Below are 16,128 nucleotides of genomic sequence, written 5' to 3' on the forward strand. Positions count from 1 at the left end.
GAATCTTCTCACATAGCAGATTATTTTTGTTTTTTAAATAAATATATTTTTATGATTGATACATGGCATGTTTGGCACGGGCTCATAGCTTATTGAAAATTGTTTGTGGATCCAACTTTGAACACGGGCTCATAATTTATTGAAAATTGTTTGTGCGTGCAACTTATAAATGGAATTTATAATTTATAAGTTGATTAGTACATTTAATGTGATACTTCTAGGCTTTCTTTTTAAGTACAGGCGAATGTCTGGACTGTACTTTTGCGCAAATTGAGTTGTGTATTGTCCATCAACCAGAATCCGAGCCTGGCGATCTCTATAAAGTGGCTAATTTTATCCCAGACGGTCTTGCTACTGTGGCTCGATCGCACCTAATGCTAAAGCCACATATAAAAGGCTAATTTTCCTTTGCTACTTCTTCACTGTCTACATTGTTGCATGCTTCTTCACTGTCTACATTGTTGCATGCTTACTCCAAACAAATCCAAATAGAATAATACACCACTCATGCAACCTGATTTGTTGCATGGTTGTTTTTACATTTGACATTGTTTTTGTACAACAAGAAAAACATACAGATTATCGACTTTATGCAACCATAACATATTTAAAGTTGCAACGGAATAATAATCTGCAGAGCCGTTTATCGGATTCAAATTTGATACGACGCTATATATGAACCCCTTTTTTCATAAGCAACATGTTGGGAACTAAAAGTTCCTGCTGAGACTTTGTGCATTGTACCTGGGAACAAGTAACTTCTGCATTTTGATAGTAATGGAAGAAGGAAAGGTTAAGAGTGTACCGAAAAGTGATTCGGATGTTTATCTGATTAGTGATGGTGTTGAACTTTCGGAATTTGATATAAAGAGTCATAAACAAAATAAAATGAAGGACCTACTGAACAGACTTGTGAAGATTCCTGAGAAAGACAATGAAGGATTTCTGAAAAAACTCAAGCAACGTATAGATAGGTTGGTATCACCAATTACCAGTTTTAGTCTACAAATCACTAGTTTGTATAGCTTCTATTTGAACGAACACCTATAACTATATTTTCTTGCTTGAATTATTTTTACTTGAACTATAATGAATATTGCATTGTTACAGAGTTGGACTTAAGGTACCAACTATTGAAGTCCGCTTTGAACATTTGAATGTTACTGCAGAAGCTTATGTTGGTAGCAGAGCATTGCCAACTATACAAAATTCAAGCGCTAATATGCTCGAGGTAAATTATTTTTTATGTTTGTCCATATGCATACTCTTTCCATGTTTTAGTCTTTACAACTCTGAATGTTTACTTATGTTTGATGTAATCATACAATCAGGGTTTCTTGAGTTATCTTCACATTATCCCCAGTCCAAAGAGACCATTACCTATACTTCAGGATGTCAGTGGTATTATCAAGCCTGGAAGGTGATGAATCAATATTTGGACTTCACAATTCAATATATCGTCTTGAATTAATTTACTCCAAATGGTTTTTGCAGAATGGTGTTGCTTTTAGGTCCTCCGACTTCTGGAAAAACAACTCTACTTCTAGCTTTAGCAGGAAAACTCGGATCAGATTTACAAGTAAGGAAATTGAAGACAACACTAATAAATTCTCACATTTGCTTCATTGTATATGATAACATATGAAAATTTGACAAAATAAAGGTATCTGGGAAAGTAACCTACAACGGATGTGACTTGAATGAGTTTGTGCCACAAAGGACTTCGTCATACATAAGCCAATATGATAATCACATGGGAGAAATGACGGTCAGAGAAACATTAGATTTTTCAGCAAGATGTCAAGGGGTTGGATCTCGTCATGGTTAGTAACACGTTTGTTTTATATGGAAAGGGCACATTCCTCCATTTTACAAATTTTAAGCTGTATTTATAAGTTCGGATATGCAAATTTTGTAGATATGATGGTAGAACTTTCAAGGAGAGAGGAGGAAGAAAATATTAAAGCAGACCCTGACATTGAGATGTATATGATGGTGAGTCTTAGTAACATATCTAATGTGCTAAGATAAACATTAGGAAGATCCTGTTTCTTTCTAATCGTACTACAATCACTATTGTTTCTATTAAGGTCCTTAGAAAAATATACTAATCTCGCAGGCAACATCACTAAAAGGGCAAGATGTCAGTTTATTGACTGACTATACTCTGAAGGTACATTGAATTAAAAGGCTTATTAATGAAAGTGATAAAACTAGTGTTTTAATTGGTTGATCATGTGATATTGTGTTTTATATGTATACAGATTCTGGGGCTAGAAGATTGTGCTGACACCGTTGTAGGGAATGAAATGATTAGAGGCATTTCTGGAGGAGAAAAGAAGAGATTGACGGCAGGTAGAGAGACACTAAACTAATTCCAATTCTCAGCAAGAAAATTATCTAAACCATTTATGCTTAAAATCTGTTAATTTACCAACTCCCCTAAGATATACATCAATACATTCTTTTGGACTCAGTTTTCGGAAAATTGGAAACTTAAGAATAGTTCTGCATATTATCTAAAAACTGGAAATTTAAGATTTGTTCTGCATATTATCTAAAAAATGGAAACTTAAGAATAGGGCTGCATATATAATTAGCAACTAGATTGTGTAAATGTGCTTTTCAAACTTTAATACAGGGGAGATGATGGTTGGACCGGTGAAAGCATATTTTATGGATGAAATATCGAATGGTTTGGATAGTTCAACAAGCTATCAGATTGTAAATTCAATCAGGCAATCTATCCACATTCTTGAGGGGACTGCTGTAATCTCACTCCTCCAACCTGCGCCAGAAACTTATGACTTGTTCGATGACATTATTCTGCTCTCGGATGGGAAAATAGTCTATCAAGGACCTTGTGAAAATGTCCTAGAGTTCTTCCAGTTAATGGGTTTCAAGTGTCCTGAGAGAAAAGGAGTTGCTGACTTCTTACAAGAAGTAAATTCTTTCTATCATACGCTTTTAATAATGTGTTTCCTTGCTAAGTGACCAAATCATATACCTAAACTTTTACTTATGTAAAAAGGTGACATCAAGGAAAGACCAAGAGCAATATTGGATGAATAAAGATGACACTTATAGTTTCGTGAGTGCAAAAGAATTTGCAGAAAGATTCCAGTCCTTTCATGTTGGTGTGGAACTAGGTAATGATCTGGTAATTCCATTTGACAAAGAGAAGGGACATCCTTTAGCTTTAACAACAAAGAAATATGGTGCTAGCAAGAAGGATCTTTTCGAATCATGCATATCTAGGGAATACTTGCTTATGAAGAGAACTTCATTTATCTTCATTTTCCAAATTATACAAGTAAGTTGCATGCCAAAGCTTTCATATCTTTCTGGAGAATCAGTGTGAATAATTTAAAGTATCTGAACTTGTTAGATATATTAAGGGTACTTAAGTCAATATGTGCATTAATCAACTAGCTCTGTGTACTCTATATAAGCTCGTTACTCATTTCTTGTAACTAACTTTACACAATGTAATCCTAATGTAAATACAGTTACTTTCTTCTTCTTTAATGCATCTTTACAAATATACAGATATGCATATTGATTTCTGACAGAACTACAACATAATTTATTTTTTTCAGATCATTTTTGTATGTTCTGTAGCAATGACGGTTTTCATAAGAACCGAGATGCACAAGAATACAGAGGAAGATGGTTTGCTTTACCTCGGTGCTCTTTACTATACAGTAATCACTGTTATGTTTAATGGACTAGCTGAAATCGCCATGAGCACCATGAGACTTCCTGTCTTTTACAAGCAAAGAGACCTTCTGTTTTTTCCAGTTTGGGCATACTCAATACCTACATGGATCCTCAAAATCCCTGTCACACTTTGGGAAGTTCTACTTTGGGTGTGTTTGACTTACTATGGCATCGGATACGAACAAGATGTTGGAAGGTAAACCTCCAAATAAACCTTTAAATTTAATAAAAATTTCATACTGTGAAATTTTCTCAGTTTTCTATTTTATGATGACAGAATTTTCGGACATTTTCTCGTGCTCATTTGTGTTCATCAAATGGCCTCGTCACTATATCGATGCATATCTGCTATAGGAAGAAGCATGATTGTTGCAAACACATTTGGTTCATGCACATTACTTGCAGTACTTGCTTTAGGTGGATTTGTCTTGTCAAAAGGTAATTTCATTTGAAGTTCTAAAATTTTATTTCTGTGGAAAAATGGTACTGATACTTGTCGCTTTTCTGTGTCAAATAGATAACATCCATCCATGGTGGATATGGGGTTACTGGACTTCACCATTGATGTATGCGCAGAATGCTATAGCAGTAAATGAATTTCTTGGGAAGAGTTGGAGACATGTAAGTGCCCTGAATGCTAAGCGTTAAATTGTTTCATATTTCATCAAATGTTATGGCTCCATCTTACTGGTATTCAGAGGACAAACTTTATCAGAGAAGTTCATGAAGAAAGAGTTAATATGCACTTTGCATCTGGCAGGTTCTCCCTAACTCAACTGAACCACTAGGAGTGACTATCTTGAAGACCCGCGGACTTATACCAGCTGCATACTGGTATTGGCTAGGAATAGGAGCATTGGTTGGATTTATGTTCTTCTTCAATTTTCTCTCCGCCATTGCTCTTGCTTTTTTCAACCGTAAGCAGTAAATTAGTTTCACTCCTCCAAAAAAATACGCTTGATTTGTAACTCAACAGTAGTTTTTTTATATTGATTTGTGCAGCAATCGCAAAGCCTCAAGCAATTCTAAGTGAAGAAACTTTGGCTGAGAGGAACTCTTCAGGTGAGTTCACAAATTTCACATGTGCTTTTACAAAAAAAAATTGCATAGATAGAATATGTAAAAATGAAGTAAATATACAGGAAAGGCAAATGACCTTGGAAGAAACATATCACCCACTGCAATTTTAACGGTTGGTAACGATCTAGCATCACAAAAGAAGCATGGGATGGTTCTTCCTTTTCAACCCCTTTCAATATGTTTCAATGATATCAAGTATGCAGTGGATGTTTCACAGGTATGCTCAATTTTGTGTTTTAGACTTCTATATGCATATGCTATTCTGTTCATATCGAATTTATAGTTATGCTTATGCATATTCCAATCTAAATATTTAAATAGTACATCTAACAGAAGTAGTTTTTGATCGAATATAACCAATGAACGTGCTAATACATACAGGAATTGAAATCTCGAGGTGTCCTTGAAGACCGTCTAGAAATTTTAAAGGGTATTAGTGGTGCATTCAGGCCAGGAGTTCTTACAGCTCTAATGGGTGTCAGTGGAGCTGGAAAGACCACTCTGATGGATGTCTTGGCTGGAAGAAAAACATGTGGCTATACCGAGGGCACAATTACGATATCTGGCTACCCTAAGAAGCAAGAAACTTTTGCTCGTATAGCAGGATACTGTGAGCAGACCGATATTCATTCTCCTCATGTAACAGTTTACGAGTCTTTGCAGTATTCAGCATGGCTTCGGCTGCCTCCGGATGTTGATAATGCAACCAAAAAGGTGATTAGATCATAGACTGATTCTATTATAGTTCTGATGATGTAGACATGTATGATGTAACTAATGCCAACAAGCTGAGGATACTGCAATGAAGCATGCAAATAACTTTGATTGATGGATTGTAGATGTTTGTTGAGGAAGTTATGGAGCTTGTGGAGCTGACCCCATTGAAAGGAGCACTTGTAGGACTGCCAGGTGTAGATGGTCTCTCAACTGAGCAACGCAAAAGGTTAACTATTGCAGTTGAGTTGGTTGCTAACCCATCAATAATATTCATGGATGAGCCAACCTCAGGACTTGATGCCAGGGCAGCAGCAATTGTGATGAGAACAGTGAGAAGCACAGTTGATACAGGAAGAACAGTGGTGTGCACTATCCACCAGCCAAGCATTGACATATTTGATGCTTTTGATGAGGTAAGAGATCATTCTAAATATAAGGATCTGGCATTTGCGTCCGCTATCAATGTGCTAAAAGAACTAAGGAGTGGCTTGTTTGAATTGCAGTTGATTCTTCTAGAATCCGGAGGTGAAGAAATATATGTTGGACCAGTAGGCCATCAGTCTTCTGATCTAATTGAGTACTTTGAGGTGCACTTTGCAAAGTTCAAATGTATATCTACATTTCTAATAAGTTTTTAAAGCAATAAACTTAACAGAACTAATATTTTTGAAGGCAATCAATGGAGTTCCCAAGATAAAAGATGGCTATAATCCGGCAACCTGGATGTTGGATGTAACATCAAAAGGACATGAAGAAACACTAGGAGTAATGTTTGCTGAAGTGTACAAAAAATCAGATTTATATAGGTAAAGTAGTTTCCAGATTTTAATATAAGATTCTTTAAAAATTCTCAAGTAGAAATGAGTTTAGTTCACCATTTATGCGTTGTAGGAGGAACAAAGAATCTATAGAGGCATTTAGCATACCAGTTGCTGGTTCTCAGGATATACACTTTGCTACACAGTACTCGCAATCTTTCTTCACCCAATGCATAGCTTGCCTCTGGAAACAACACTGGTCGTATTGGCGAAATACCTCATACAGTGTAGTGAGATTTCTGTTTGCAATTTTCACAGGATTGGTTTTCGGGACTATATTCTGGAATGTTGGTCCAGTGAGGTATGCTGATTTAACTAGTCGTCCATGAAAATTATCTTGTAATTTTACCAATGTATCAATAACATTCACTTCCTTGGGTATTTTAGGGGAACAAAGCAAAACCTCTTCGACTCAATGGGATCGATGTATGCAGCTGTAATATTTCTTGGCATACAGAGTGCTTCATCAGTACAGCCAGTCATTGGTATAGAAAGAACAGTCTTTTACAGGGAAAGAGCAGCTGGGATGTATTCAGCTATTCCTTATGCAATTGGACAGGTAATACTCTTTAAACTCACCTGTCTCGTTCTTTTTGTTCCCCAAAATTAATTCGACTACCCTGTCTCAGGGAGCCGTATAACTAATCTTTTCTCGAACCTGTTAGCTTAAGTTTGTTGCCTGAATTATTTTCTGAAAAACTTTAGATGACTCATAAGTCGGGAATTTAAAACAAATGTGATCTTGACCATAAATAAAACGTAGTTGCTAAAATACTGTACATTTGAGGGATCACAAGATTTATCTAGTTTCCACTATACAGGTTTTGATCGAGCTTCCTTATGGTTTTATTCAAACAATCCTCTATGGCGTCATAGTTTATGCAATGCTGGGCTTTGAATGGACGGCAGTCAAGTTCTTGTGGTATATTTTCTTCATTTACTTCACCTTATTGTACTTCACCTTCTACGGAATGATGACGGTAGCAGTTACTCCAAACCACAACATTGCTGCTGTATTTTCAACATTTTTTTACGGACTGTGGAATCTGTTTTCGGGCTTTATCATTCCAATATCAGTGAGTTTATACTTTATATCTATTTTCACCAGCATTCTTTACACAAACTGAGATAACAATTTTACAAGTACTAATAAGTGTTTTTCATTTTGTTTATTTTTAATGACAGAGGATACCAATGTGGTGGAAATGGTGCTACTACAGTTGCCCTATTTCTTGGACATTGTATGGATTACTTGGTTCACAATTTGGAGACATACAAGAAAAACTCGAAACCGGTGAAACTGTGGCACAATTCATCAAGAGCTACTTTGAATATGATCATGACTTGGTGGAATATGTTGCACTTATTGTAGTTGGATTAGCTATTCTATTTGGTAGCATCTTTGCCTTGTCGATCAAGGTATTTAACTTCCAGAAAAGATAGGAGTTGCGTTATCTTTGTCCAACAATATTAGCCCGGGAGCTCAAGTTGTTTAGGGAGAATAGCAGAAACAGTGGGGGCAAAATGTCGTACTTGTTATCGGATCGGAAATGACAATAACAATCAAATTAACCAAGTACCAAAATATCAAATTTTGATACTTTTCTATTCTATCTAAATTTTGGTTTTATCGGTCAGTGTTTATCCAAGTATTTATTTATTTGTAATTTAAAAAATATTTTTTTATCAATAATTAATTAATATTAAATTATCTTAAATAACAAATATTTAGTTATAAGATAATTAAAATTTATATTCTTTATTAATAAGGGAAATCATGTTTTATTGCGATAGTCAAGAAAATATTCACAAACTTTATTTTATAAACTTTTATGTACTCTTTTATTATTTATACACATACTTTACCCGATTGGTTGAGTTTCAATTCCCGATATCAAAATTCAAAATCTGCAAGGTGACCAAGAAACAAATAACAAATAATTAGGTAATCTCAGGTGAATAATATCATAGGTCAAGATTTGTTTAGACTTTTTTCAATTTAAGTGATCATATTTTTATTTGTTTGAAGTTGATATTGATTCTTACGTATATGTTAAATTATGATTTTCACTTTTTACGTATTTTGACACGCACACACAAGCCGAAGGTCATTTAAGAAACAACTTCTTCATTATTCGGAATGAGAGAAAGACATACGGGATATGTTTGATTTGTTTTATGTATTAAGTGCGATATACAGGTATGATTGGTTTGATTTGGTTTATGTTTTAGTGGAGTACAAAAGTATGGAGGTACAACGTATAACAACAATTGACTATGTTCTCCCTAAACATTGTTTTCTAGTAGTTTTACTTTTAATTTAAAACATATTTTTTTATCCATAGTTAAGTAATATTAAATAAATTATATTAAAAAAGCTAAAAATAAGATAATATTAATTAATATTAAATTATTTAAAATAACAATTATTTCATTCATAAGATAATTATACAATTTGATAATTATACAATTTGTTTTACAAAAATAAAATTAGTACGTTAGATTTCTATAACAAGTAAAACAATGTAGAATTAGAATTATTATGAAAAATTTCATAATCTAATTCGATTATTTTTAACTACATAATTATTCTTTGCAAATATCAATTTAATCCTACAAATACTAATTCGATATTTTAATCTGCTTTGCATGTGTTATTAACTAACTATACTAATAAGCGAAATTATGTTCTATTAGAACACAAAATTACCAAATCTTGGTACTCATTAGAAAAAATATTTAACTATTTTTAGAATTTTATATAATTAAATCTCAACTAATACGAATTTACTTCTACTCTCTGTATACTTTGTTTTAAGACTAATTTTTATATGTTAGTGCTCATTCAAGCATCGATTTATCTTTAAATAATTGTATTAGCAAAATTTAACATGTTAGATTAATATAACAAGTAAAAAGTCATTACTTAATTATATAAAATTAATTAAGTTGTGGGGCGGCCGCGCCATATGTCAGAGAAGCTGTGCGCCCACGCGGGAAGCGGGGTGGTTGTGCCAGTTGCCTTACTATAATCCTTACTATAATCATGTTTCGAGTCTGTTTTGAAGAATTAGCGAGCCTAGGTCATCTATAAGCATATATAAACCAATAAAAAGTCATTTTTAATAACAAGGAGCTAATGGAGAGCAATACGAAGACCTAGAGAGCAGAAGAAGGCTACGGAGAAGAAGACTTTTATATTCTTCAATATATTTGATACTTTGGATGCTTGTTTTCGATTTGTCTTTGAACCCTAATACTCTTATATTCATTATCATGTTTTCATTGGAACCCATGGTGACGATGAGTTCGATTATGAACTAATCGTTGTCATGGGGTTCTAACGGATTTATTTATGGATTTCAATAGTTAACTGTTTTATAATTCTTTGTGTGTGGTGATTTATGATTTCCTAGTTTGGTTGTGCTTAGTTGTCTTTGATGCGTAGCTAACATCTAAGATTGTTTGTAAATCTCTATTGAAGCGACAGTGAATATAGAGGTTTAGAATTTGTCATGCTAGTATAGGTTTATGTAAGAATTGACATGCATAATTTGTGGGTAAATTTAACCATATATTTACCCTATGTAATCACGATAGATAACTTGCTCTTATATCATTATGTTTTCAATCTTTATAGACATATAGGGACTAAGCATAATTGGTGTCTATTCAACTTCTATTTTTATTTGTGGATGTTTGATAGTAGGGTGTACGTATAACGAAATTTAGCGTATACTAGTTTCGTGTTATCTGATTAGTTGTCATCACCATCACATGCCAGGGTTAAAGAACTTAACTTTGAATGAAGTATATAATGAAGTTAAAATCCCATGTCTATTCTCATATAAGTAAAACACTTTTTTCTCTTAGTTAATGCATGTTAGTATAATCTATTATAATTAGTTAAATCAAAACTCAAATTGTTACTTGTCTTAGCATTGAACGATAATCATACATTGTTGTATAGGTGCGTAATCTGAACTTAACCTAAACCGATTCTCTGTGCGAACGAACTTGACTTATATCTTATACTACTTGTGATTGCATACGCTTGCGTGTATTTTCACGTTTGAATTACAGCGAACAAGTTTTTGGCGCCACTGCCGGGGAAATAGTTGTTAAATTTTAGTTTATGTGCTTGACATCAGTGGTCATTAAAGTTCACTGGCTCAAATACTTTACTTACAGGTTTACTTTGTTTGTGTTTCAGGTACTCTAGAGAGCGTGTATGCAAACGCGTTCTCAATCTTGTAAGGAAACACTGGATGAAGTTGAAGAAGTTTTCGAAGAAGTTGAGAAAGTTGAAGAAGAAGTTTTTAGTGCAATTGGAGAACTAGCAGCGAATCTGAAAGCTTTGATGGATTATTCTCAACCAAAGATCAATGGCATTCAGTCTAGCATTGTTAGACCAGCCATTGTGGCTAATACCTTTGAAATCAAGTCTAGCACGATTCAAATGGTGCAGAATTCAGTCCAGTTTGGGGGTTCTCGAACGGAAGATCCCAACATGCACATTAGAGATTTCATCGAGATCTGCGACACCTTAAAGTTCAACAATGTTTCTAAAGATGCTGTGAAGCTGAGACTTTTCCCATTCTCTCTGAGGGATAAAGTCAAGTGCTGGTTGCATTCTCTACCAGCAGCTTCTATCACTACTTGGGAGGATCTTGCTCAGAAGTTTCTTACTAAATTCTTCCCTATGGCGAAGACAGCTGCAATCAGAAACGCTCTTACTCAATTTGCGCAACAATCGGGAGAATCTTTATGTGAAGCTTGGGAGCGCTACAAGGAGATGCTTAGGAAGTGCCCTCATCGTGGAATGCCTGATTGGATGATCATCAATTGCTTTTATAATGGTTTGGGAGCGCAGTCCAGACCCATGCTCGATGTAGCATCAGGTGGAGCCTTATGGGCTAAGAGCTATGATGAAGCTTATGAACTAATTGAATTGATGGCTGCTAATGAATACCTGAACCCAAATCAGAGACTACCTCAAGGCAAGGTAGCAGGAATCCTGGAGGTGGATATAGCTATGACTATAGCTGCTTAGCTAAAGGCGTTAACGATGAAAGTGGATTCTTTGGCTAACTATGGAGTTAATCTGATCACAAGTGTCTGTGAACTTTGTGCAGGTGCGCACAAAACGGAGCAGTGTGCTATATCTAGTGAGTCAGCTCAGTTTGTGAGCAACTTTCAGATGTCGCAGCAACCAGTTCCTGCCACTTATCATCCTAATAACCGCAATCAGTCTAACTTCAATTGGAGCAACAACCAGAATGCAGTACAACAACCTTATTAGCAGTTTGGAGCAAAGTAATTCAACCCTCCTGGTTTTCAACAATAGTATGTACCAAGACAACAACTCCAACTTCAACAACAACTGCATGGAAATGCCGGTCAATCTACTAATGAAAAATCTGAATTGGAGTAGTTGAGGCTGATGTGCAAAAGCCAAGCGGTTTCTATCAAGACTCTGGAGAATCAAATAGGGTAAATTTCCAATGCTTTGTTGAACCGTCAATGGTGAACTCTTCCTAGTGATACAAAAGCTAATCCAGGCAAGAGGGAAGTCAAGGAGAAATTGAAGGAAATCATATTGAGATCTGAAAAGGTCACGAGCCCCCAAATTCAGCAAGATAAAGATTCTGAAGATTCTGTTCATAATGCAGGTGCATCTGCACCTTTGCCAATTCCAGAAAATGAGATTGCAGCTGAAAACGTTGTGCAGAAGGATGCCGAGGTGGAACCGAAGAAGAAAGCTGTTGAAAGCAATCCTCCTGAGGGTAATATAGGGGATAAATAGGTCTACCTATCTCCATCATATCCTAAAAGGCTTCAAGAACAAAAGTTCGATAAGCAATTTGCCAAATTTTTGGAGGTATTTAAGAAGTTGCACATTAACATACCTTTTGTTGAAGCTCAAGAACAAATGCCGAGCTACGCTAAGTTCATGAAGAGTATTCTATCTCGGAAGCTAAAACTTGAGGAGTTGGAAACCGTTGCTCTAATGGAAGAGTGTAGTGCCGTGTTACAACATAAACGACCTCCTAAGCTTAAAGATCCAGGAAGCTTCACGATACCCTGCACCATTGGCAATCTGCCATTCGAAAAATGTTTGTGTGACTTAGGAGCTAGCATCAATCTAATGCCCTTGTCCGTTTTCAAGAAACTTGGACCACCTGATCCAAAACCTGTGAACATGTCTTTATAACTTTCTGATCGTTCCATCACCTATCCGCGAGGAGTAGTGGAGGATCTCTTGATTAAGGTGGATAAGCTCATCTTCCCTACTGATTTCGTTATTCTAGACTTTGAGGAGGATAAGAAGATTCCCATTATCTTAGAAAGACCATTCTTAGCTACGGGCCGAACTCTTATCGATGTGCAAAAGGGTGAATTAACCATGAGAGTTCAAGGTTAGGATGTCACGTTTAATGTTCTTAATGTAATGAAATTCCCCACTGATGAAGAGGAGTGCTTTAAAGTGGAGTTGGTCGACTCCGTAGTGACTTTGGAGCTTGATCACTTGCTAAGGACGAACGCCTTAAAAGAGCCTTAACGGGGGAGTTTGATAGTGAAGATGAAGAAGGGGAAGAGCAGTTGCAGTATTTAAATGCATTCCTATGGAAGAGGAAGTTGGACTTGCCATTCGAGTCACTTGGATTGGAAGAGCTGAAAAATTCTCCAAAGCGTCGCAAGCCATCTATTGAAGAAACTCCTACACTTGAGCTCAAACCACTGCCTGATCACTTGAGTTATGCATTTTTAGGTGATGCATCTACTTTTCCTGTTATTATTGCATCTGACCTTTCAGAAATTGATGAAGATAAGCTCTTAAGAATTCTGAGAAAGTTTAAATCAGCAATTGGATGGACTATAGCAGATATCAAGGGAATCAACCCTTCTTATTGCATGCATAAAATTCTGCTTGAGGAAGGAAGTAAGTCAACTGTTGAGCAATAAAGGAGGCTAAATCCTATCATGAAGGAGGTTGTGAAGAAGGAAATTCTTAAATGGCTAGATGCAGGAATCATTTATCCTATATCTGATAGTTCGTGGGTGAGTCCGGTGCAGTGTGTGCCTAAGAAAGGAGGCATTACAGTTGTAGCTAATGAGAAAAATGAGCTCATCCCTATTCGGACAGTTACAGGATGGAGAGTATGCATGGATTATCGAAAGCTAAATAAAGCCATAAGGAAAGATCACTTCCCGCTTCCATTCATTGATTAGATGCTTGACAGGTTGGCTGGCCACGAGTACTATTGTCTTCTGGATGGATATTCGGGATATAATCAGATTTGCATTGCTCCAGAATATCAGGAGAAAACCACGTTTACTTGTCCATTTGGCACGTTCACTTCCCGTCGAGTCTCTTTCGGACTTTGTGGCGCACCTGCTACTTTTCAGAGATGCATGATGACCATTTTCTCAGACATGATTGGCACTAATGTGGAGGTGTTCATGGATGACTTTTCCATTTTCGGGACTTCTTATGATGAATGCTTGCACAATGTTGGGTTGGTGCTAAAAAGATTTGAGACCAATCTGGTGCTCAATTGAGAAAAATGTCACTTTATGGTGCAATAGGGTATCATTCTTGGGCACAAGGTAACTAGCAAGGGTCTTGAGGTGGATAAGGAAAATGTAGGGGTCATTGAAAACCTTCCTCCGCCAATCTCAGTTAAAGGAGTCCACAGTTTTCTTGGTCATGCGGGTTTTTATCGGCGATTCATCAAAGATTTCTCCAAAATCTCTAAGCCATTGTGCAATTTGCTGAAAAAAGGAAATTCCCTTCAAATTCAATAACGAACGTCTAGCTGCTTTTGAAATCTTGAAAAAAAGTTTTACTACAGCACCTGTGATTCCTGCACCTGATTGAAATGAGCCCTTCGAGATGATGTGTGATGCTAGTGACTATGCAGTTGGAGCAGTTCTTGGCCAGAGGAAGCAGAACATTTTCCATATAGTTTACTATGCTAGTAAGACTCTTAATGGTGCTCACGTGAATACACTATTACAGAGAAGGAGTTGTTGGCAATTGTCTATGGTTTTGAGAAATTTCGATCTTATTTGCTTGGGACAAAGGTGACAATTTACACCGATCATGTTGTTATTCGATATCTAGTCTCAAAGAAAGATTTAAAACCTCGCTTGATTTGATGGATTCTCTTACTTCAGGAATTCGAGCTGGAAATCAAGGACAAGAACGGTACAGAGAATCAGGTAGCTGATCATCTATCACACTTGGAAGATCAAGGCACGGCTTCAGAGGACAAGATGTTGAATGATGAATCTTTTCCCGATGAGCAACTTTTTGGGGTGCAAGAAGAAGAACCCTGGTTCACAGATATTGTGAACTATCTGGTGAGTAATGTAATTCCCCCAGAACTCTCTTATGCTCAAAGGAAGAAGTTTCTACATGAGGTGAAGTGGTATCGATGGGATGAGCCATTCTTGTTTAGACAGGGAGCAAATCAGATTATCCGGCGATGCATTCCGTATAGTGAGACGGAGGGAATCTTACGAGACTGTCATTCTACTGTGTATGGTGCACATTATGGGGGAGAGAATACAACAACCCGCATCCTTCAAGTAGAATTCTTCTAGCCTACTTTGTTTAAGGATGCTCATCAGTTCATTTTGAGATGTGATCGCTGCCAACGAGTTGGTAATATATCCAAGAGAGATGAGATGCCTCTTAATGTGATGCCCAAAGTTGAGATTTTTGATGTTTAGGGAATCGACTTCATGGGGCCATTTGTCTCGTCCTGCAATAATCAGTATATTCAGTTGGCGGTTGATTATGTGTCTAAATGGGTTGAGGTTAAAGCGTTACCAACCAATGATGTTAAGGTGGTGTTAACTTCCTTCATAAGCAGATATTCACGCGTTTCGGCACTCCGAGAGTCATAATCAGTGACGAGGGATCGCATTTTTGCAATCGCAAGTTCACTACATTGATGGAGAAGTATTGCGTGAATCATTGTATTGCCACAACTTACCATCCTCAAACTAATGGGCAAGCTGAAATGTCTAATCGGGAGATTAAACGTATCTTGGAGAAGGTGGTGAGTCCATCGAGGAAAGATTGGTCTTTGAAGCTAAATGAAGTTGTGTGGGCATAATGAACAACATTCAAGACTCCTCTTGGTATGTCTTCTTTCCAGTTGGTGTATGGGAAGGTGTGCCATTTTCCTGCAGAGCTAGAACATAAAGCATATTGGGCTTTGAAGAAGCTAAATCTTGACATGGAAGCTGCTGGAGAGAAAAGAATGCTTCAACTAAATAAGCTCGAGGAGTTTTGACTACAGGCTTATGAGAATAACAAAGTGTATAAGGAGAAAGTCAAGAGATGGCGTGATAGGAGATTAGTGCTCAAGTCTTTTATGCCCGGTCAGAAAGTTCTATTGTACAACTCTCGTCTCCGACTTTTTCCGGGAAAGCTTAAGTCGAGGTGGTTAGGGCCATTCACGGTCAAAACTGTGTTTCTATATGGAGCTGTGAAGATTTTTGATACGCATCCGGATCAAGCGTTCAAGGTGAATGGGTAGAGATTGAAGTATTACTATGGAGATACGGCGAACCGCGAGGTGGTGAGCGTCATTCTTTCGACAACTTGATTATTCACGTCAAGCTAGTGACGTAAACCAAGTGCTTCGTGGGAGGCAACCCATGTTTGTTGTATAGTAGCATCGACAAAGAAAAAAAGCTGAAAAAATTCAGTTTTCCAGAAGCACGGCACACCCGCGCCAGAAGCGGGGCGGCCGCGTCGATTTTACAGAAACACGGT

The 16,128-nt window shown here is 36.7% G+C and overlaps 1 protein-coding gene and 1 non-coding gene across 2 annotated transcripts; one reads left to right on the top strand and one right to left on the bottom strand.

Annotated features, from left to right (window-relative positions):
- The first annotated feature begins 777 nt into the window (after positions 1–777).
- LOC141687250 (pleiotropic drug resistance protein 1-like) lies at positions 778–7,832 on the top strand. Its single transcript, XM_074492493.1, has 24 exons — positions 778–974; positions 1,111–1,231; positions 1,332–1,420; positions 1,495–1,579; positions 1,664–1,823; positions 1,919–1,995; positions 2,120–2,173; positions 2,265–2,355; positions 2,642–2,943; positions 3,032–3,313; positions 3,600–3,916; positions 3,998–4,158; positions 4,238–4,341; positions 4,481–4,637; positions 4,723–4,782; positions 4,863–5,017; positions 5,182–5,514; positions 5,640–5,930; positions 6,021–6,104; positions 6,190–6,323; positions 6,409–6,636; positions 6,723–6,894; positions 7,157–7,411; positions 7,521–7,832. The coding sequence occupies exons 1-24, from the start codon at positions 778–780 to the stop codon at positions 7,776–7,778; spliced, it is 4,167 nt and encodes a 1,388-aa protein (XP_074348594.1). The 3' UTR covers positions 7,779–7,832.
- A 3,220-nt stretch (positions 7,833–11,052) lies between these two features.
- Positions 11,053–11,159, bottom strand: LOC141681495 (small nucleolar RNA R71). The gene has a single exon (XR_012558930.1). It is a non-coding gene; the product is annotated as a small nucleolar RNA R71 (small nucleolar RNA).
- Between the last annotated feature and the right edge of the window lie 4,969 nt (positions 11,160–16,128).

Source organism: Apium graveolens, chromosome 1, assembly GCF_009905375.1.
Source record: "Apium graveolens cultivar Ventura chromosome 1, ASM990537v1, whole genome shotgun sequence".
Taxonomy (NCBI): Eukaryota; Viridiplantae; Streptophyta; class Magnoliopsida; order Apiales; family Apiaceae; genus Apium; species Apium graveolens.

Coding starts and splice junctions, on each gene's coding strand:
- LOC141687250 (XM_074492493.1), top strand. CDS start 778: ATGGAAGAAGGAAAGGTTAAGAGTGTACCGAAAAGTGATTCGGATGTT. Junction 1,232..1,331: donor CAAGCGCTAATATGCTCGAG/GTAAATTATTTT, acceptor TCATACAATCAG/GGTTTCTTGAGTTATCTTCA. Junction 5,515..5,639: donor TTGATAATGCAACCAAAAAG/GTGATTAGATCA, acceptor GATGGATTGTAG/ATGTTTGTTGAGGAAGTTAT.